A 24,253-nucleotide genomic window follows, 5' to 3' on the forward strand; every position below is an offset into this window, starting at 1 on the left:
AGGTGTGGAGGAGCAGGGGGTATCCTTTCGGTCTCAGCCCTAAGGCAGACCCACAGAGTAAATCGTGCTCGGCACTGGGCTTATCACAGCCTCAGGGCTGAGCTGCCAGAAGTCCACGCAGAGCTCCCTGGAAGCCCACCTTAGATACACCAGAAGGCTTCCTCTCTGCCCTCCTCCCACCACACCCCGCGACCCCCCTTCAAATGTGAAAAGTTTCAGATGAAACACTGCAGGCTTAAACCAGCCTTCTGGAACTTCTGAAAAGCTCTTATCATAGAACACAAGAGGGATGTATTAGAGATCTGGCACAATACAAATCTGAACAGCACTGTCTGCTCCCACCCACCCCCAGAGCCATGCAGGGATTACTGTGGGAGTCACCCTGCAATTCACTGTAACCAGAGCAACCCAGATTTTTTTAACAGCCACGGCAGCATGCTAACTTACGTAGCTAACTGGAAACCCAAATATCTGGCAAGTCTGGGCCAAACTGCATGTTGCACAGTCATCCATATAACAGATAATTCCTAACTTCAGAGCACTTGTTCTCGTGGCCCAAACTTTTTCTTTCTGCATCCATTTCCTGATTTTGTCAAAAACACTTGAAGCACCCTTCAGCGCACCCTTGGTGGGAGCAAAAGAAAAAGGAAATCTGACAATTTTGTCTTCCAAAAGTGTATAGCAGCAGCAGGCTAACCACAACACAGGAGACCCTTGCGTGGAGCTGGAGGGCGGGGGAAGGACAACAGAGCAACTTCTGCCACGTCTCCAGCCCAGCAAAGAGAGATCCTGAAGAGTTCATCCCAAGGCTTTGGGAAAGGTCTTGGCAGCTGGAGAACCATTCGTTCCCTGAGCTGCTTCCACTTCCACTGAAAGAGAGCCAGGGCAGTCAAATGCCCCAAACGGGAGCTGAACTGTGGTTCTAGGAAGGATTTAGCCCACGGGGCAGCCTGTGCACATACATCCTAACTACTCAAGCAGTTACCAGTTACCCAGTCTCCAGGGCAGTTTTTAGGATACTCAGATTTTTCAAATTTTGTCAGGCTCCCAAAACTTTGCTGGAAATTCTTAGGGGCTGAAAGTAAACAGCAATTTGGATTTGTAATTGGATCAAGCACTAGAAACAGTTTCCTGGGACACAGCAGAAGCGCCTGAGGACTGAAGGATCTCTCTTTGCTGATCGCAAGCATTCTCAGAAGTCAGAGTGGAGAACTGCTCGTGGAAATCACAGAATAGTCCTTCTATATTGGAAAACTTTAAGAAGTTTAAATTGTTTCTGCCAGTTTCCTCTATACTGACAAAGTGAGGGAGAAAGCTATGAGGCCTCCTCAGAGCAAAACTCAGAGAGGATGACGCTAGCTGCCAGGATGTAAGAGCACTATGGTTAGTGTAATCACTTAAAAGCATTTAAAGGTAGCAACTGAGCAGTTAAATGGACAGCTTAAAAGTAAATATCTAATGACAAGTTACTTATTAGTTGATTGAACTTTTACACAAAAAAAGTGAAACGTAAGATCAACAGACAGTGAATATATGCTGAACATGCAGTCCGAGTCAAAGAAAACCATAGCACCTTGATGTAACAGATAGAAAAAAAAAAAAAAAAGAAAAAAAAACCCACACGCAGAAAAAGCTGCAGTTTATAAACCAGCAAGGCTGGCTGCAAATCACTTGGTCTGCTACACTCCTGTGCAGCATTAGCCATGGGAACCGCTACAGGAATTTGTTTGAAGCAGAAAATAATCTTTAAATCAAAATGGGATGTTCCCTCAGCGACTGCCAACAAACAGAGATTCCACTGCTGCCAGCGGTATGATACGCCAGTAACTCTTTCATTAAAAGAAAAACAAGCCTCCCCTCCTTCCAAAAAAGACATTTCTCATCTTACACAACTTAAACTTTTGTTAACAGATGCCTCTTCAGCAGAATTTTGCCTGTGATACAGTTATTCATGATTTGTCACCCTCCTTGCTTTCTGTGCCTGGGTTAAACAGCAGGGCTTTTGAGCATTTCTCGGTGAAGCGGGATTTTATATGTCTTTGGTCATTCTCATGGAGCTTCATATCAGGCCCATATATAAAAATATAAGAGGAATATTTCCTTCTCACTGAAATAAGCATGTATGTGAGTTTGTATGTTTATAAACAGAAACTGTCAACCAAGACATGACTGGTAAATTTAACAGTGAATTACAGAGCTGTTCTTCTGACTGGCAGAAATAAAAACTTCATAATTTTTATTTAATTCAGAAATAAAAAGTTCATAATTGAAGTATGCACAATACTAGATTAAATAGGGAGGCATTCACACTGTTTTCCAGTACTTAGAATTCAGTGCTTGTCATGAAAAGCTACAAAAAGATGTGTACTTTTTTATAGAACAAAAACATTATTTACACTGCTACTCATTGTTAACTTAGTTTATTTATAACTTGGGAACTCAAAACACTTTTTTTCTTTTTTTTTTTTTTTTACATGGATAACAGATCAGTAGGAAAAAAAAAAAGTAAAATTCTCCCAGTATAAGGAAATAAGCTAAGGATCGCTTGAATATATTTGTCATTATCACTTGTACCTTCCTTAAGAAGTACAACCATGTTAAAATGTAAAATTGCCAAGAAAAGTTATATTAGGCATTTAAGTTAAATATTCACTAATATAAAATTACATGTTCCTTCCTCTTTCAACTTCTGTCTTGACTCTTAAATTAATTTTCATCCCTCTACTCCTCTAATCCTGGCAGATTATGATGATAGGAATGTGCTATTTAAAGGGCACAAAAAAATTCCTTTTTTTTCTTTATATCTCTCATCTATCCAAAGCTACTTGAAAGGAATATATACTCAATTTTAAAATCTGGCAGGCAAACTATGGTAAGTGTAAGTCATAAGTTAATCGATATAAAGAGGTCATGTCTCAGGTAACAGTGTCTTAACCAGCTTTATGAATGTCAAAGGATCAAGAATGCTTTAAGAAATGTTTAACTCGACGGGCACACGTGCCTTGGGCAGACAGTCTGAAACTGCCTGTGCCACTCCTGTTCTATTTGCTGCACCTGTGGAAAGGTCAAAGAATTAACTTAACTTGAACATAAACCTGGCAACAGCAGTAAAAAAAATCATCATTGCCATCATCATCTCGGAAGATCACTGTACCCAACATTTCCAACAACATCTTAAAGCAGGCTTTCAGCTTTGTGTATACCCCCTAATTTCAGATGCTTTTACAAAACTCCACCTGCTCAGGCAGAGAAGTTGTACAGAAGGAGAAGTCAGGATTATCAAGGTCCTGTATTTTTCAAAAGAAATAAGTAACAAGTTGCAGATTAAGTGGTCCAAACCAACATTTCCTAGAGCAGCCCACAAAGGCACAAACTAAATCCATTAGCAAGTGCATTTAGAGCTGCTTGCTACTTCATCAGTCAAGTCAACAAGAACCAACAGGTAACTTTACCAGTCAGTGCCAGTCCACAAGATGACCCCATTTAGCCTGTCACTTCTTCCCTTCTCAGAGAAGGTGGGAGTATAGCTGTTTAGGGAGAAACTGCTTCCCCAAACACCTCCTCCTATGCACTGTAACCTGACAGACAGCACCATCCACCAGCATTCAATGCTCTTCATGCTTTCTCACCCTCCTGCAGCAGGCAGGAGCAGTCTGTCTAAGTTCTCACTCCCCTTGAGGGCACAACCAGGCTTGTCTTGCAGAGGAGGAAGGCTGCTTGCGTGGGCTGTAAAGGAGTATCAACCCACAAGAGGTGTCCCAGAAGCTCAGTCCAGCCCCTGTGGCTACAAAGGCTAGACCAACCTAAGTTAATCAAAATTTGTTTTGCTTATTAGACAAACGCAGCAATGGCCTCCCAGTTTTCATCTTAAAAATGTCCTTAGACCTCAGCCTTTACTGGAAGAACCGGAAATTACACATTACTCATCAATAACACTGGTGGCACGGTAAATATATACACTGACTCTGCTCCATTCTGAATCTAAGCATTCTCCCACATGAGACAGGTTTACCGAGAACACAAAAAAAACAAAAAAAAAAAAGCCATGAACATACACCTTGCTGCAGACCGCACACTTCCTCCAAAGTGCCGAGTTCCCAACTGTCATCCCAGGAACTGGAATGCAAATTAGATGCCAAACAGAAAAGAGGGTTTTAAGTTTTCCAGTGCGCCGACTGGAAAGATTTATTTGTAGACAGGGACAGGATTGTTCCTCCCCTCAACAAAGCAAAGAGGGAAGCCGCCAGTCAGTAGGGCAGAGCTCATGAAACTGAGCAAGTGTCAATGAAACCAGACCTGGGAAGGAAGTTTTGCCCTACTCAGTGCAACAGAGAACACGGAAAGGAAGAGATACCTAGCAGTGATTCAAGAACAAAGTAGTTAACACTGCTGCTAAATAAAGAAATTTACTTTCTAATAAAGACATTTACTACCTACAGCTGCTCTTCTGCTTACAGAGGATATAGCTCTTCTGTGTTTTTCCTACAAAACTGCAACATTCAGCCTAATAAAAAAGCTGATTCCGATACCTCCAATGTTGGGGGAGAGGGGAATATATAATTTTTTTTCTTCCTCCAAAAAGCTTCCCTGCTTCACATAGTGATTTGTTACTGAAATTTCTCAAAGCATTAAGATCTATGCCTGAAACCCAACCCTGTATTATGTAACTTTGCAGATACAGTTCCACTACTGAGGACATCAGATGTTACTTGCACAGCCTTAATCTCTATTCTTTCTTTTCCCATGAGAACATGATTTACTCTTCCGTTACACGAATGTGCTCCCAGTTAGTTGCACAGCCAACTCTCCTGCCAGTATGCCCTGCAGATAGAGTGGCATATCTCTCTAACCACGTCTCAGCACTGGTTTTGTGTTTAACTGGAGCACTGATGATTGCAGCCAGTGCAACCCACACCCAGAACTCGTTTGTTTGTTTTCAAATGCAAGTTTTCTTCTTGTAAAAGTGTCTGGATTTTCTCACTGCTCTAGAGCTTTCCCTGTAGCTTTACAATCTTAAATAATGAAAGACCCTCAGCCACACTTTGGGACTACAAACATGGGTGTTTGAGTTTTTTGGTTTTTAGAAGGACTGGAGTCTATAGACTAACGGATTTTTAAGGCGGTCTCATAGCACACTAATACTTGTGTGTCTTTGCATGTGTGCAGAAGCTATAAAAAAGAAGTCACGTCCATTCCTCTGGGTTCATTTGCCCAGATGGGAAGCCATCTGGTAAGAAAAGAATCAGGTGGACAGATATATCTGTCTTAGATACAATTGTACATTTCTGAGATGCCAGGAGGCACCTGTAACAAAACAGATCACCTTCCTCTCAGGTGTCCCAGAAAACTACCCCTGGGGTTTGGTAAGATGACAACAACTTTGTCAAATTGTTCCAGGGGGAATTTCCTAGACCATTGGTCCACTGCCCCACAAGCCACGATGCAGGCAGACTCCTGTGCTTTGCACCTTCTAGCTCTTCTAAAAGCAGCAGCCTTGGCTTGCAGAGAATGTACTAGCAAGATTCCTGAGTCCCCCCTTCTAGCCAAAGATTATTTCCTGTTCAGTGGAAGTATATGAAGGATCTAAATGACAGCTCCTATGACCTATCTGCTATGCTGTGCTCTGCTCCGAAATACTTGTTTGCATTGATTTGCTTGCCATGAAACTGCTGGCCTCAAAAATTAATTGGTATCATAAGCAGACAATACAAACAATAAATTCTTTCGTTTTTTTAAAAAAGAGAATTAAATTAAGACAGGAGTTTTTAGTAAACATTACTTACTAAAAACTATTTAATAGTCCTGGCTTTTGAGTAAGTTCATTCTTATGAAATACATTCCACTACAAACAGAAAAATACTACAAAGTCATAAACATAATAAACAGGAAAAGCGATAGAGACAGACAGAGTTTCACAAACAGCAACAAATCAGTTTTTCCCCATCTGAAGTGGAGGCAAGCTGTGGGTAACTCCTCCAAAGACAGAGCTTCCCTTAGCAAACCTGCTACAGAAGAGCTAAACACACCAGAACATTGGTCTGGTTCTCATACAAGCAGAGAATCACTTCCAGTCCACGCTTTGAAATCAGCAGTCGTATAAAGATCTTGACAAAGCGAAAAGGCTGCTCAGGAAAGGAAATCATATAAATGCCCATTTTCTTTGTTCATGGCAAAGCTCATCACTGAGAAAAAAGATGCCACTGAAAGGCAAGGAATCTAACAGCAAACAACAGCTTCAGTGTTCAGTCAAGTATGAACTGCTCGATTATTGTCAGCGCTGTCCTCCACAAGAAACAGTGGTGTTATTAACAACCAGCAAAATCCAAACTGGTGACAGTTTTACAATGCAAATTCCAAGCATTTCCCATTGATGAAATAACAGAATGAAAATTCTCTAGTGAGTTATGTTGATGCATGTGAGACCACAAAGTCATCTGGAAGAGGAAGCTAGTGGTAACAGAACTTTTCAACCATATTCACTCAGAGGTGGGAGGAACGCACCCAGAACTGGCTTTGTACTTTTTTTCTATTGTATAGACAGTCATCTTTATTTTATAGATTAACGTGCACAAGTTCATATGTAACTCATAAAACAATTTCAGAAGACTGTATATAACATTCAAAAATAAAAAAATATATAAATCAAACACTGAATGTCAGGAATCACCAAAACGTAAGAGATGTGCCTGAAGTAGTCTTAATTTCGCATTCATGTTCCATATTCCGGTAATTACATGCTTGCCACCTGGCCTCGTGCCACAGAGAAAAAGTGAAGGCTGGGCAATGAGATACGGCAGCAATTGTTCTGCTTGTTTCTAAAACTGGAAAATGTTTTACTGAATTGGACAATGTGCAGGAAGGAAAAAAAGGTTCTAGGTCCTGTGATTAAGGTAGTCAAATGCTGTTCCTGAGAAACGCCGTTTTATCTGTGCCTCTATCTCTGCATCTGAGATGTTCAATATGCTGTCCGCAGCCTAATTTTTCAGAAGCGGTCACCAATTATGTCTTTTCCACTGTCTTGGCAGGTATATTTAGCAGTTAGCGCCGTCTGTGGACTTAACAGGATCTGAATATATGGAGTAGTATATGATGCCATGAACTCTTATTGAACAGATCTTGAATGCATCTTACATCCAAAATTACTGGATTTTTTTTTTTTTTTACCTTAAATCAGTGAGTAAACCGCCCCTTCACACAGATTTCTTCGGATTACTGTGAAGATAGATTAAGTTTTCTGAACCCTTAAACACTCATGTGCAGAGGACCAAAGACAGACTCAGGAAAATTAATACCACCATCTTCCAGCAGATTAGGAACAGTGTAAACTAAATGCAAAGAGTCACTGAACAAAAGGTAATAGTCAGCTATTCATGAACACTATGTGTTAAGCGAGCACTTAACCTGTTAAATAAATACTCATGCATTTAAATACTTCATTATAAGAGGTAAGTATAAGTACATATTTGCACAAATTATTTAAATTCTACCTTTAACCTTTTGAGTGTATGCCTTTGAACCTTAACAACTTTGTTTAACTTGGGAAACCACAACTGGGAAACCTCTCCCCCTCTTCTTTTTTTTTTTTTAAAGAGGAAGAAGAGGAAGAAAGAATAAAATAGTGACTTCACTGAAATATTTCTTTAAAAATCCATAGAGAAACAGTTTCTCATGTTCCTGATATTTGCTGGGAATAATTCTACTTTCAGAAAAATACACTGGGAGAGATGCTATTTTGAATTTGATTCTGACAACCTGGTAAAACTGACAAAGAATGCAAAAGGATTTTTGAGAAGCTACAACTGTGAAGATACCTGTGGCATAAGAATGAGTCTTTCTTTTTTGAAAAAAGAAAAAAAAAAGAAAAAAAGTTCAAAAAATAACTATGTAGCATCTTTCCTCTGAAGATATCCGAAGGAATAGATGTGTGCCAAAACTGCAGCAGGAAATAGAAGAGACTGTATCAAAGTAAAACAGTGAGTTTATATTGCCTTGGGGAAATGACAGGAAACATAGTAAGGTGAATATAATTGGATCAGAAATCCTATACAAAGAGAAATGTGATGGAGTAAAAAGGAAATACACAAGTACTTAGGGACAAAGTTAGAAAGGCTAAGGCAAAAACACGTTTTATTTAGCAAGGGGCAAAGAAAACCCTAAAGAAAAGGGGTTTTTAATATGTATTTCAGAAAACAGAGAGAAAGGAAGCTATAAAACCGTTATTTAGGTGGAAAGAGAGTTAAAACAAACCAACAGTTGACTGTAAGACAACGGCAGATTTTAATAATCTTCACAAAGGAAAAAAAAATCTCAGTTCTCTAATTACAGCAAGCCATCTAACAAAGTGGGGAAAAAAATGGATGTTAAGGAGAGTAAGAATTTCTTAAGAACAACTAGATGTATTCTTACATTATGCAGCTGAAGAATTAATTGCATTCAAGTCAGAAGGGGTTTTGACTTAGAGTGGTTGAGGAACTCAGCAAAGCAGACTAAAGGGAGAGGCAGCCAGGTCCCAGAGGATAGTAGAAGAGCAAACACAGCAGCAACTTAAAAGTGAGAAGAGGAGGAGAAAGCAGGAACTGAGAAAGTTACAGACCAGACATAGCAACTCTGATCAAAAGTCCTGGAACACACTATAGAAAGTTAAAAGCTACTTTGAATTTGTTAAGAACAACATCTAGTTTCCTTTCTGACATCAGCACAGTAGCCGATCTCCTCAATGTAGTCTTCAATGCTGTCCCACACAACATTCTCAAAAGCAAAAGTGGCAACTTGGTCTTAACAAACAAACCACAGGAAGAATGAGAAAACAACATCCTGGTTGCAAAACTACCCTGAAAAATACCTGTTCAGCTAAGAGGACATTTCAAGCATCATATAGGAAACTACAACCAAGTTTCCTGCATGATCCAATTTTCAGTAGCAATTTATGGAGTGACCTACCAATAACTCCACCAGACTAACATACATGTGGAGTGACATAAACCCAAGAGAAAACGTCAGTGCTTTCAGAAAGCAGGATTAAAAATAATTTTGACATAAAACAGAGATGGTCTAAACTCAGTGTAAATAAATTGAATAAGGAAAAATACAGATGTAAAACACCACTTGAAAGGGTAACAGTGAAAATACTACTATGAAGGAAAAGTGATCAATTTTACTCCACGACTACTGTAGAAAAGTTCCCAAAAAGTTCCCAGCTTAATTTGCAGTAAAGGAGACTTAGGATGGATATCAGGTGAAAAAAAATAGAAGAATAAACATTGGAATAAAACTAGAGAAATCCCTGTCCCTGAAACTTTTTTAAAGAATAGGTGAGACCAGCACTCATCAGGGATCATCCAGGTATACATGACCCTGCCACAAGTCACACCTCTGGCAGGGCTGCAGGCAAGTGCAGCCAACTCGCTCGGCCCTGGGATGGGAGTAAACTAACTGAATAGGACATGAGAAACTACTAGACAGGACCCGAGAGATCGCTGGACACGGGCCGTAACTGTGAGAGAAGCTGACAAAAGTTACAGACAGCGCCGTGAGGGGTGATTGGATTGCCAGTGTGGTTAAGGGAGAGTTATGTGAGAAACAGCTGAACTCCAGAAGCAGCTGAAGGGCAGGACAGAGGACCTCCAGGGAGTGGAAGCACGCACAGCCAGCATACCAGGGTGACTGCACCGGTAGTGCCAAGTACTGCTGAGATTACTGAGGGAACAGTACAAGCGCTATCAAATTTGGTTATGATTTAGCAAGACTGGAATCAAGAGGGAAAACTAATTACGGCAGGCTGCTCATTTGGGAGAAGACTAGGAGGGAGGAAGGGAGGTATGAAGGTGGTAAAAAGGATGGTGAAGAAGGAGGAAAAGGGATAACAACCACAGGCGATCAGTACCTACCAGGTAGCCCCGCGCTGCTCATCACCACAGCTTAAATGAGGGCAGCCAGCGAAGCCTGTTGTTCTGAGCCCATCACAAGAATCAAACCTGCTTCTGCTGTCAGGAGAACTGGGGCTGGGAGGGAGGTCTGGTGCTCTCCCCGGCAAGCAGAAGAATGGCTAGGTAGTGGGACAGAGCACCTTAGCATCACCATGTTGATGCTTGCTCGTCCCCAACCTTTTCCTACTAGCCTTGCGAAGCTCCCCTTCATCCCTGCACTTCCATGACACTTTTGTAATGTCAAAGGAGCAGAATGTTAAGTCCTATGACTCCATTCATGCTTAACACATAAAAATCATTTTCAGAATATCCTCAGGGACAAAGTGACCTATTTCCTGTCTGCCCCGGAGAATGTCACCAAGCTACGGTGCTATGGAAAAACATAATTTGTTTTTGTATTGGCCACTCCGTAATAATTTGGATTAATGCCAACTTCCCTTTTCACAAGCAACTAAATCCTTTGACAGTTGGGATATAGTTTCAGCAGCCTTTGAAGGAAATAGGAAAAATGGTAAAAACATGAAGTGCAAGACTCCAACATCTGAATTAAATTATTAAATATCCACCAAATAAATATGCACCAGACAAATGACAACCAAACAAGTAACTTTATGGTAAACACTAATAGAAAGTTTTATGGACTCCAGATACACCACAAACAATACTTTCAGAAAACCATGAAAAGTGTAGGTGATGAGCATTTAATTTCAGTTTAGAATGTATTTTAAGTGCACATTTGTTTCATTTACCATATGGTTGTGAAAAAAATAACGCTTTTCTCAAATATCTAAAAATTAAAATGCACAGCAATATCTGAAATGCTCTTAGTTCTGTAACTATTCATTGATTTCTTTAATTTTACTTTATGTTACTCAAATTTATCTGCAATTCTGCACTGAAACTGAAGTGAGCAATCAGAAACCTTCCGGTCATCTTCAAAATGGTAAGGGGAAAAACGCTCAGTAAAGAGTATTCTTAACAAAGAAGACTGAATGCTGTTGAAAAAAGTCCTGCTATATACTTTGCATCTTAATGGAAAGTCTTTGGATCCCTGACCTGATTCCAAACATCTGTGAGTGCAACATGCCCTAATATTCTCCATGGGAGTATCCCTAGACCTCATGCCACTGTTAAAACATCTATTGAGAAGTCAAAAAAAAAAAAAAGTCAGAGCAGCAGCCGCTGAAAATTACCTTTACCAGTCACCGCACAATCATTTTCTCAGAGACTTAGGGCCACTGTTATATTAACTCATTCTAGAAAGGACGCATAACGTTTGCTAGACTACAGATGCAATGAAAAGGCCACGCATCTGGTAACTCAGAGAATATATTCTGTTTCTGTTTGGAATTAAATATTCACCCCACAGTATTTTATACTCCCCAGTTTTTCATCAAACTGTCACTGTTCTAACAGAAACTGAATTTCATACTCTTCTTATCAAGAAACTGACATTAATTAGCTTTTAGTGTGATAATGCCTTCTGTGTAAGCATGGGCAGCATATAAAAAAAATAAGTAATACTGTTTTGTGGCATTCAGTCTCAAAAACAGAGTGTTTTACTATACAGCCAGCCAGCACTGGATTCTGTACAGCCTACATTGTTAATGTATTACTGCTGAAGATCTATTGAGACAGTCACTGAAACGTGCCACATAATTCTGAAGTCCTGAAGCTGACATCTCTCAAAAACCTGGTATCAAAATAGTGTGGAAAATAATGTGACAGGCTATAAAGTATTTTTCATTGTAAAACTTCCCAAAGACTTTCACTACTAGATGTATGCAACTTCACTAAAACAAAATACAGCTATGGATGGCAGACAAGAAAAGGCAGAGTAAAGACTATACTTCAGAATTATGAAAAACAAAAGCAGCATTCAAACATACTTGAGCAAATCCCTACAATGTAGCAAAACAACCCAAGATACTGAAAAATTGTCTCTACTATGTAAAGGACATGTAAAGGACACTCTTCAGGAATGTGCAAGGAACTACATAGACCCTAATTCTGACCCAAATGTGGTTGCAGATCAGAACGACGTATCAGGACATAACACGGCACACTCAAGAAATCATGACTATTACTGGACTCAGGACTGCCAGAGAGAGTTTGATGTTTGTTTTTTGCTATTTTTTAAATTGTTCACAAGTTCTTTTCTCACTTATCTACGTACTCCTACACTGCAGGCACCGCTTCTGGCAGAGAGGAGCACAGAACACAGATTAGTCTCAGTTTCCTCTCAGCGATGCCAAGTGGCCACTGATTTCCAGGGAGATGAAGATATAATCACATGGCAAATACTGAGGAACATAATTGCTATCTAGGCAGATCTAAGAGCATTTCCTAGATGCGGGGTCTGACCACACTCAGAAGAAAACTGGGTACACATCATCTGCTCTATGAATCCCTGCTCTGAAACGAAAGCTGGGCATGCAACTGCAGAGGAGAACCATGGTACCATCCAGAAAGAAACCCCCCATCTTCTGGACAACTTAAGAAACCAATATAGCAAGGTGTATTGCAGAGCTCTCAGCCCACAGTCTATGTGCAGCCAACCTGACCCATATTACACTAGAACCCTAAGCAATCACAGGCACGTGAATGAAGAACACTCCCTTCTACACAGCAGAGCAACTAAATGTTTGCAGATGCAACCCTCCACCAGAAAGCTCACCTACAAGGAAAAGGTTTGCAAGTCTGCTACTGCATCCAGCCAACAGATTGCATCCCAAATCCACATAAGTGTTGAAGCTGGAGCCACAGAGGTCCTGGATCCAAATCTGGCCAACTTCCCAACCTTGGGTGTCCTGCTGCAGCATTAAGTCTTTCATCTTGCTTTTTACTGTAAATGGTAAATAACCTTACGATGGTTTTTCCCATTTACCCCAGACATAATTTATCAGGGCATTACCATTTTAAACCAACTCATAGTTACCTGTCCTTACCGTAACAGCCACCTTCTTTCATGAGAACTAGCTGCTGTCTGTAACTCTAGACTACAAAATCAGAGGCTGCACAATAAGAGCTTTCACTGTTAGGTTATTAATATCAACATCTTGGTGGTTAACAAAGCAGTAAGCAACTTGAACTGACTTTCATCTTACTCTTTGCTATATGTACCGCTTTTTAAAATTTTTATTGCAACTCACCAAAATTTCTCTTTGTTCTTCCAGATTTTTTAAAAAGTTTGAAAACTCATGAAGTGATGCATCTGTAATACAAAACCAGAAAAAAAGTTTAATTATGTTGCAGGATGGCATGGCAAAATATAGCCACTTATAGTCACTTCTTACCTACCTAGGTATCTTTCATCATCTGTCTCTGCATCACCAATGAATTCAAATTTAAAGTCTCTCAGAGAATGGGCAAATTTTCTCTGGGCTGCTGAAAGGTCTGCAAGGAAAAAAAGCATAGATTGAAGGTTAGGGAATCATTTTAAGAAGGCTGGAAAATCCTCCTACCCCTAGAATAATCAACTTTTACAAGAAACTCTTAACACAGGTCTGCCTAAAGACATTACAAGACATCCGATATTGTCTAACCCTCTTCTGATCTCATCTGGGAATTTGTCGCATGGATTTCTTTACACAAAGCTGTACGGTAGAAAGCAAGTGTGATCATGTGTACAGTATTAGACCTATTCTTACACTTCACTATACCACAATTTAGGGCACAGGCCATACAACCAGATCCATAACTACAGAAGTTTAAGGCACAACACTCAGACTAAGTTGTGCCAGTTGTCTTACTCTGCTAACCTAAATTCACTGGTATATATGTCAGCACAAATATGCATCTTCGGATTTTCTATATACTTTACATAGATAGCTCTGCTAGTGAAACATTTATACATAAACCAAATTTAAAAGAGTTGTTGCACTGGAACTAGAAATTCCATGGAGTTAAACTATACCAAAAGTTAGTTAAGTTAAATGCAGGGCATTAAAATTAATTTTGTATAAAACATTTTCTTCAACCCAATTTTTACCTATTAGTGTTTGACAATTTGGGGTCAGAGGGCTGCACTCTTACATCCCTCAGGAAGTAATCAGACTCTATATTCAGCTACAATATCATCATTATAAACCCTTATTAAGATTTATAAATCTGTAAATAAGCAGCGTACACACACTTTTCTGTTGTAGTGACGTGCAGGTTGGGAACGTCATGAGTTCTGGAAGGATGGAACTGCTCAATGGAAAAAAAGGATGCATGTCCTGCCACATTCCTACCCAGTAGTAAAGGTTTTACTCACATTTTTCTTGTCAGCCAAGGTTAAGGACAATTTGAAATATTTAGTTAATCTATAATCTTTTTCTTATCACATGCAGTTCTGAAGGGCTAAGAACAACTCTTTTAACCGACCAGCTAAGCATTTTGTTCTTTAATATTAACTGGAGCTAAAAGAGTACAAACTTGGGCTTTTTTTGTTGTTCTTGTTTTAGGGTTGTTTGGTTTTTTTGTTAAAACAACTTTATGATAGGTCCTGCATCCAACACATCATGTGTTTTATCCTGTGTCAGAGTCAAGTACAACTTCGACATACAATGCTGCACTGAAAGTTCAGTTCAACCACTTAAAAGGATAAGTCACAAATACTCTACAAACAGCAAGACACAACCTAAAATGAAAAAAATGCTTTCTGTTCCTTGACATTCCACATTCCTTTCTTTTCATCCATTTCTCATTAGTCCTTTCCTCACCTATTGTGTAACAGCGACGTTCCCTGTGATGCTATGCTGCCAGGTACTCGCCTCCCTTTTGCAACTGCTTCTAAAGCCTGTACGTGTACCCTTCAACATACAAAGCAGCAGGTTGCTGCACAGGGTCGAACGAAGAAGGGTAAGAAGGTTGAAGGGAAAAGCAACATAATTCCCATGCGAAAGGAAACATGAGTATTCCAACTTAAATGTCGTGTGGGCTAAAAGGCTGTTCATAAAGCGGACAGCAAAAGAAACAATTTCTGCCAGCTGTGAAAGGCTTAAAAGTGGCAAATAACAAGTTTCTTAAACATCTAATGTTATGCTTATTTGTAAGCAAGATCACAACACAAGGCTGAAAAGAGTTTATTTAATTTTCTTGAATCCGATAATCCCCTACCAAAGCCCTGTCATATGAGAGCTAGCCCCATGCTAGAGGAAGGAATTGTTTATTACGTTTTTCCCTCGCTTGTAGAGGTGAAGTATTCAAATAATGTCGAGCAACGTACATGTTAAGAGAAGGCACGCAGCACCACATGCATGCATCACCCCCCTTTCCCCTTCACAGACTGAAAGGGTACTAAAATATTGAAGTGGGCTATGGGCTTTGATGAGCGGTGTGAAACCGCCTCCTGTATGGCTGCATAATCCCACCTCTCCACCAAAAGCCACCTCTTTGGTGACAGTGACAGCAGACAGAACCTGTGCCCACGCCCTGACTCTTTCAGTGCAAAGTCCAACATCTTCAGTCAAGTTGAGAAGGGACTGAATTGAAACACTGAGGTTCTCACAGGATCAGAAAGCCACATCCACGCATTCCTCTTTACTGAATCTGCTAAGGGATTGGAAATTACTGACCAAAGGGCTGAGTAGGTGGTTGGAAGCAGTAACCTTTTAAACATACCAAAATTAGATTTGCAGAGTTCCTGTATTAAAGTCATGAAGACACATTAAATTTTTGCACTGTCTTTCCACAAATCACCTCTGAAATGTTTAAGAACTGTTCCAGAAAATTTTGGAAAGCATCAAGGGGTGGGGGGAGGTTGGAGATTTGGGACACAGAAAAATGACCTGATGGGTCAATAAAAGCTGCAGATACCTGGCTATTGAACCAACACCTAGAAGAAAAGACAATGAAATAGGAAGAGCCTTTCTGACAGGTTTTAAGAACTTGGCACTTTCAGCAAAAGTGAGAAGTCACTGGAGCGAAATAAAAACCAATCACATCGTGCAAGATGTAACTGGGAAGAAACAAACCTCCTGACTAGTGGAAGAATGCTCCAGTCATTTGGTTCAACAGACTGCTACAATGATCAGAGTCCTAACTGTTGCCAAAATAAAGAGATTTCTAATCCTGCTTAGTCAGCAGATGTTAACTACAAAATTCATCCTCCAATGTTTATATATCACCCATCAGTCTTGTTTTATTTTGGCTAAATTTACATTTAAAGGTCACATTCTGTTTTCATTCCCTATGCCAAAATAGCACTGGTCTAACATAAAACTAGCACCTTGCCGGGCAGAACCACTGGTGCCCAGCTATTCACAGGAATGGAAGAGCCTCTGGTCTGCCTCTCGCTAAACTAAAAGAAACAAAACTGCGTATCAAGTAGAGATGGAGGAAAATTTTCTCAAAAGGTCAGAGCAAAAATACTGAACTTGTTCTGCTACAGCACAGGAAAAATTACGAGGATGGTGGCTAGACTCAAAAAGATAACATAGCCCTGTGTTGGATTTCTTGCTGCCTGACAAACCATGGCCAGAGGGAGACACCTGAGACCGTCTGCAGTCAAACCTGTGGGGCAAACAGCATGAAACTGATAAATTCCGCGTATCCTACAGTACATACACAGATCTTCACATAATTACAAGCATTTATAAAACTCTATAAAAACAAACTAGATGCTGATATCATCATACGTACTATACTCTCTTACTATTGTGTTACAATTTAAATGCTGAGCATTGTTGCTTAAGTTAGAAATTTCATAAATGTAACTTGGCTCTCTTCCGTCCTGTGTCAGACCACCCTTACTACTGCAAAATTATTCGGCTGGCACTGACAGACACATCCCAGTATTGCTCAACATCAGCATTAGAGCTTGCAAGACCAGTATGAGCTGTATAACAGACCATAAACATATATGGATTCCAGCTACATACATTAGAATAAGACAGTACATGAGTATGGTATGTATCAAACAGCACAGCCAGTTACACTGATTATCTGAATAATGCTGTAGCCTACTGAAAAAACACAGTGAGAATTTAGGGGGCCAGAAAGTAATTATTTTATTCCCTTTAATCTCCACATTCTACACAGTAACACCAAATAGAAAGGCATAGGAAGCAATAATTAGGGTTGTTGCTTGTTGAAAGCTGCTGCTATCATTTAAAGGCAGGAACAGGGCATTCAAGATAAAAGAGCGTTTAAATATCAACCAAACACTAACACTCTTTAAAAAAAAAATAAAATGTAATCCTGGTGAACCCATAAGGCAGAGTCATTTCAAAGACTCACTTTCTTAAAGCACTAAAAGAAACAAAGCATCTGCTAAATGTTTTGATCAAAAGACTGAAGAGAAAGACAGACACATTTCCAAAGAGAGAAGGGAGGGACATAGGGACACCAGGGCTTTTAATTTTCTCTCTTTGTTAATGTTCGTATCAGTCCAATGTATTTTTTCATGTTTGAATGTAACTACTTAAAAACACACCAGAAGAAACGGGAGCAGCTGCCAGCTCCCCCACTTTGCTCTGAAATGCTTCGGTAACAAGCGTCCCCGTCAGCTCATCCTGCGCCAGACACACTGCCAGTGCCCCACACAAATACCTCTATGTTTTTCCATTTGGAATTGAACGAAAATATTTTTGTTCCTTATCTGAGTTGAGCCGAGCCAACACGACACCATTAGTTGCTAGGCGGTGGCCAGCCCTCACTTACAGCACCAGACTCCAATCGCTCCCTTTACTCTAAGATCAGTGCTAACGTCAGTGTTAGCCACCTAAACTAAAACTCTTGCACGAAGCAAGACAATATTGCTTCCTAAGGCTATCCTAGGTCTCTTTTGTATGGCAGAATTATCTGCTCACAACAGCCCTTTGTATTAGTGTTAACATTTTTCTACAGCAAAATACAGATTTCTACATCAAGCTTCACTTTTACTGTATCATGATGATTCTTTAAGAAGAACTGGAATTACATCGCCATGCCTCATCCCTAACTACAAATCTCATTGACACTAACAGATATGCTTCAGGGATGACAGATTTCTAGAGGCTTTATTTAACAGGGGTTAAAATTGCTCTGGTCTTGTTCAACAACATTCTCCTCAAAAAGCTAAAAGGTTAACAGACACTTAGATTTAACTACCAAGCTCGTCTTCAAGCCATGTTACTACATTAAGGACTAAAATTAGACTTCTCGATCTATTTTCCTTGCAGTAGGCCAAGATCAGGCAAGCTACACACCGTCGTGAAACAGGCAAGGACAAGCTGAGTGAGCATCGGCCTCTCCCCTCTTCTTCCCAGGCATCAATCTCACTTGCAAGAGTTAACCAAGTAGCTTCAGAGGAACAGGGTACTTGAAATAGTTTGTCCAAGAGCTGCAATATGGACTTGTATGACATTTTGTAAAAACATGCGCTATCTCAACGGTTACAAAAGCAACTCCACGTTTCTCTTCTGTGTCCCCTTTAGCAAGGTGAACAATGAACATAATATAATCCACGACACTGAGAACATGAACAGGATTTAGTTATTACCTTAGTAAGGTGGATAAACAAGATTTACTTATCAATTTAGCAGATGCAAGCCATGTGGCAGATTCTTAAGAGCAGTAACATGTTCCAACTCCCTAAAACCAAATAAACTTTCTACTACTCATTTTTATCTAGTAACTATATTGAAAGAATCATCAAAACAAAAAAAAAATTACAATAAAGCTAAAATAGAAAGTTACGCATTCCCCTCCAAAACCAGAATGGAAATCAAGTTCAAAGACTAAAAGGTTTGTGGAGCCCAGTTTTGACAACATCACACAACCCACGAGTTTCTGAAAGCTTAGCAAATGCAGGTATGAGGATTAAAAATCAACTCATCACTAACTTGTTAAGTAGCTCTTAACTTTTTTTTTCCCCCCAGCATAATACAGTGTAAGCATATTTGGACCATCCCACACCTTTAAAACAAATAAGAAAAACTGCAACGCCTCTCTGTTTCAGTTTAATTCAACTAGCAACACAGCATTCTGCTCCTGCTGGCCCAAAGGCACCTTTCCAGCCGCAGCTCCCGGGCGTCCAGCAGTTGACAGCTTCACCCCCTCTGCACTCATATGCTCAGGTCTGAGACAAATCTACATCAGTTGTATCAAAGTTACGATGTGTTTTATTATTTACTAAAAACTCGCAGAAATTTGGTGTCAGAATGAAGTTACGCTAGATCAAGTTTACATGTACATGTGCACACACAAATGAGAGTTTAAATTTTCCAAATATAACCAAAAAGAGGAAGAGCTAGCAAACAGCAGTAGTAATATTTTAGGAAAAGTCTTTCAAATTTTAACATGGAAGGGGTTTTGTTACCAAATTTAAAAAAAAAAAAGCTTTGCAATTCAGCATCAAACAGAAAAAAGTAAATTGCAGGAATAAAATGAAAAACAAACCACCCTAAAGTAATTTATATGTAAATACAAGAAATTAATAACAATTTTAGGAATCAATCTCTAATGGAATTTTTCTTTTTAACTTGTCAAAGATAGGCATTGATGTCATTCTTCCATTACACTAAAAGTCCAAATTTTTTTCACGACTCTCCCAACTAATGACAACAGGAAGTGAACTCCTAGAAGCCAAAAAAGAAAAGCATGTTTTTATTGTCCAACCTAAAAAAGAGAGAAAACTGAATATTGGGAAAATGAGTATCATTCTTCAGAACAGTGCCTCTGTTAGGAACTGACTGGTCTTAAATGTTTCTTCCGCGGTGATTACATTCTCTACTACCAGTTTTAGCACATGCTGGGGCCACTAATTGTGGCATAATTATGGGACAAGTAAGACCAGACCACTTAGCCTGAACACGACACATGTAAATGGCATGACAGAAATATACTAACCTTCTCCCCACTTCTTAAGAGATAGAACCACACAATTTTTGCAAGATTTCTATTTCATAGGTTAATTCTATCGTATTTTATCATTTTCCTTCTTTCAAATGCATAATCCCATAGTCTAAGTGCCACTATTCTCCACATACATCAAAACAGGCAAGTTAAGAAAGCTTTCAGATTTTAGCAGAGTCTTATTTTCATAGATATGCCAAATGTTTTAGATGCCATAACCTCCAACCATTGTTTTCTCCTATAGAAAGTATGCAGCATAATAATATAAAACACATATCTTACCTACCTTCTCTTGTTCTCCAACTTTTACCAGTGAAAACAGACTTAACTCATTTCTCCTCTTTCTACCCTTGCAAGTACAAGGGTACAAACTGCACATTCCCCCACATCAAGAAACAACCAATTAACATGTTAATTACCATATATGAAATAACACAAAGCAGCAGCTCATGCGGGTATGGGCAAACTGCCAAATCATGCTGGTATTGTCCCTTGGCTGCACCACACCTTCTTGGGTTCGGTTATTTGCCTTTTTAGCTGGATCTTTGAAATCAGCAAGCCAGCCCTACTCCACCCTGCCAAGGGCATTTTCTTCTTTGCGTCACAGGCATTAGGCAAAACAGCACACTTAGTATCTCAGCGGAGATTAAGGCTCTCCTAGAGCATCTCCAACAGCTCTTACAAAAAAGTGCACCCCTCTGCCAGCTCAGATGGTGACTAAGTTTTTCAGTTCTGCTCTTCAGGAACACAGCATAAGTTACAGTTCATGAAAGAAAAAGACAAGCTACAACCCTGCCAACAAATTCACTCCTTCAGGGGTGGAGAAACATTCCTGCAACCACCCTGACATAAGACCTGTATCCTAAAGACTCTGCTGAAGGGTCAGGTAACTGTGATGGAAGTTACTGCGGAGTACCGCAAAGATAATTTGCCTTCAAAGGAATCATAACCATCTTCTTGATCCTTATAACCTCCATGTCTCTGACAACAAGACAGACCAAAAAAAGTAGTAAATTAGAAAGCAAGAACTAAGAAAAACAAGTTTGCAATGCAGAAAACTATGAGAGCATTCCACCAAATTCACACGGTTCCCAAAGATGATAACTAGCCGTTCAGGATTTGCTGCAAAGGTTTCCCTATACCGTACTACACCAAATGGTAGCAAGATGGACACCAACATTATGTATATCATCTGCTCCCAAAAGAAAACTCTGCATCAATCCAGAAGCAACAGTTTGAATACACAATACCAAAATGGTTGTACCATCAAGCTTTCACAGGTAGAACTTTCTACAATACCTTCAGCTCTCTAAGTAGCACAGACCTAGGGACTGTCTTCCAAAAATGACTGAATTCAAAAACGTGAGATGAAAAGATTCCTTTTCAGAGTGTAGGATTTTACTACTATTAATGTAAAGATGCATGAATTCAGAAGGTGAGATTACACTTCATAATGAATTTTCTAGCAGCAATTTAAAACTCACTTATGTCTTTTACAAGACAACTCTGATCACTAAATGGAACATAAATTTCCAGATGTTGTATTCTCCAAATTCTTGTCGAACACCACAGACTTGAAGGCCCTCCTGCATTCATTCATGGTTTCTTTACTCATATTTATTCTGTAGGATGACTATGTTCCTGTTTCACAAAACATTTATATCCTAAATGAAGCTATTGATGTCTCAAGGACAATTTGCAAACAAGCAAGGGTGTTCAGTAGCAAGTAAATCAGAAGACCATACTGCTTAAGGATGAAAAATTTTGCTAGATAACGGAAAAATTCTCCTCAACTGGGAAACTCTGTAAAAGAAATAAGTAGTTACAGGAAAAAATGTGTTTATTGTACAGATACTTATCCAACATCAGCATTCTGAATTTTTTAATTCTGGAGTACTGCTTTCTTTCCCAGACTTATTTCCCACACAATAACTATAATGTTTACATAAAACAGAATATATTGCGTTGAAATACTATTTTGATTGCAAAAGAAAAGACCAATTCACTGTTGGGTAGAAGCTCAATTTTGCCATTATATTCTTCAACTTGTAAGAGAGTTTCGTGGTTGGGGGCCAACCCCACATAATCAAATCTATACTCTGAACATGGACAATGAAGCATTAGCCCCTCACAGCTCATCTTAAATGATATCTTCTCTGAATTCAGAGCACTTTACTTTTCAAAATCCAAATAACTAACAGGACATGTCTACCTAATTTCTTCAGTCATCAAAATTCACCCATGGCAGTCAGGTAAAGTTGCTACATCAACACAGCAGGAGGACCTGACCAGGGCACAGACATTTCCCCCTTCCAAGAAACAGGACTGACTTCATTATTTGAAGTCTATTGTCTTAGAAGGCACACATGCGAGTGAAACTTGATGTGGCTCAGAAAATTGGAGGGGAAGCGCAGCTCAGCCTGGGATGGGAAAGTCACAACAAACATGCCAGCTTGCAGGTTTTTCACATGCCGCATCTGCTGCCATTGAGCACGAACATCATCCCGGAGAGTTCACATCCAATAAATAGTTTCAGCAAGGTCTTTTTTTCCTCCACAGCAGCAAGCAAGGGAGGAAAATATCCAAACCAACCATTCCCCACAGTTTGTAGCTAAAAGAATCCTGAACAGGATTTCACACAATAAAGGCCTTTTTCCAGACAGAGCGCTCTGCCTGCTTAGTTCCAGCCACCTGCAAACAACGCAAGCGTTAGTGCTTTTCACAAGAAGTCAGAAGACAACTCCATAATGGGAAGTGGGCAGCCAAAACACAAGGAGAGCTGGTAGCCACCTCCCTAATGAATAGAGCAAGTATTTTTATCATCTGTAAAAGCACATGTTGTTAAACTGACAGTTTGAAATATTTTATGAAGCTATATATCAAGTCTGCAAAAATATCAACATTAAACATGAAAACCTTTGCAAAAAACCCCAGCATCATTCACAATGTTTTCTCTCTTCAAAATGGCAGATATCTCACAACATTGTCACTTGTATGAAATTACTGCCTGTCTGAACATTTGCATATATAGACAAAAAAAACAAGGAGATCAGACTTGCAAGATACTGTGATTTCTCCACAACAAAACATGTCCAAACACGCACTCAGCACACCTGCACACGTATAATTAGAGTGTTACATGAAGTGGCTACCAAATACTTTGTCATCAGTAAGACCATAAAAGGTTCAGAAAATGAAGTTACATTTTCACCAGTTCCTCTGCTCATAAGTTATGAAAATTAAGCAAAATTTTTCCAGTTGGCTGAGAAAGACCTTAGATAGTACAGCTTTATTTTCCCAAGTGCAACAGGATTCAAGTGGGAGAAGACAAAGGAAAACACAGCGAGGAATCAGACAAATGAGCAGCCGAGATCTATAATTCAACAAGTAATGGCCAAGTGCCCAACCTTTGGGCTATTTATTTATTTATTAAAAGGTGAGAGTATGAGTGCATTTTGGAAAATATTTGACAATTTAGTGCATTTCTACACAAAAAACCAACCAACTCAAAATCCAAATTCAAAATGCAGAGGGTAGGAATTCTGGCAAGATTTGCATTAAACTCCTTTTATTGAGGTATAGACTTTTTTGTCCACTGTAGGCAAGCCAGGCTGAATCTTCAGCATCAAGGAGGATGGGATGACCACAACAGGCCCCTGAAGAGGGAAGAGTCAAGAATAACTTTGCTGTAGCTAGACACAGAAGTGAAATGAATCCAAGTTTTGACAGAGAAAACAGCTGGCAGCAACTGTGTGGTGCAGAGGACAGCCTGTACTTACATCATATACAGTTTCCAGAAAAAGCACCAGACAGCATAGTAGTAGGTAGCTAAACTAGATGCCCAAATTAAAAAAAAAAAAGGTTTTACTACACATTTTTCCGAAACTGTCAAATGGGGATTTTACATGTAAAGCAACACAACAGTTGTGTGTCAAAAGGAAATTTTTCTGATAGCTCTCACATGAGCTGTATCTGACTAAACCATATTAAAACTGAAGCTTCTAATTAGGTCAGACCAAAACCATATACATACACCACAGAACGTTCCAACATCCATATACTGAATACAGGAGTCCTTTAAATAAATAAAAACAGCAGAAAGCACTGAAATACATGAAACATGAAAGTAAAGGATGAGCCTCCCACTCCCCTTTCACTGCTCTCACTGTTGCTCTTTTAAAGTTGTTGCTAGAGGAAGCCCTGATGCTCCAGCATCATTTCACCTGCCAGCTTCTCTGATTATTGCAGTTTATTTGCCTGGGCAGAAGAATACAGTTATTGCTCCTGCCGTCAATAACAACTAACAGAACTTGCCAGGAAATATTTATTTAAATATTCAACTATGTAGTGTGGTATATGCCAAAAGAGAAACTTTATTCGTCTCTGGTCTGGATAGTTGTGCAATATTTAAACTCTATGTGCAAAGAAATCCTGTAATCCTTCCGTCAGTTTCAGATTAGAAATTTTACAAGAGGCCAATGAATCAATTATAGGATATCACTACA

At 39.5% G+C, this 24,253-nt stretch overlaps 1 protein-coding gene across 1 annotated transcript in view; it reads right to left on the reverse strand.

Annotated features, from left to right (window-relative positions):
- ARHGAP10 (Rho GTPase activating protein 10) overlaps window positions 1–24,253 on the reverse strand; it is a 129,258-nt gene that overhangs the window by 96,274 nt on the left and 8,731 nt on the right. The window contains exons 2-3 of the mRNA XM_009327511.1: window positions 13,227–13,322; window positions 13,079–13,140 (exon numbers count right to left, since the gene is read on the reverse strand). Of these exons, the coding sequence (XP_009325786.1) occupies window positions 13,079–13,140; window positions 13,227–13,322 (158 nt within the window). The remainder of the gene's footprint in view (window positions 1–13,078; window positions 13,141–13,226; window positions 13,323–24,253) is intronic.

The sequence above is a fragment of the Pygoscelis adeliae genome, unplaced genomic scaffold (genome assembly GCF_000699105.1).
Source record: "Pygoscelis adeliae isolate BGI_AS28 unplaced genomic scaffold, ASM69910v1 Scaffold157, whole genome shotgun sequence".
Lineage (NCBI taxonomy): Eukaryota > Metazoa > Chordata > Aves > Sphenisciformes > Spheniscidae > Pygoscelis > Pygoscelis adeliae.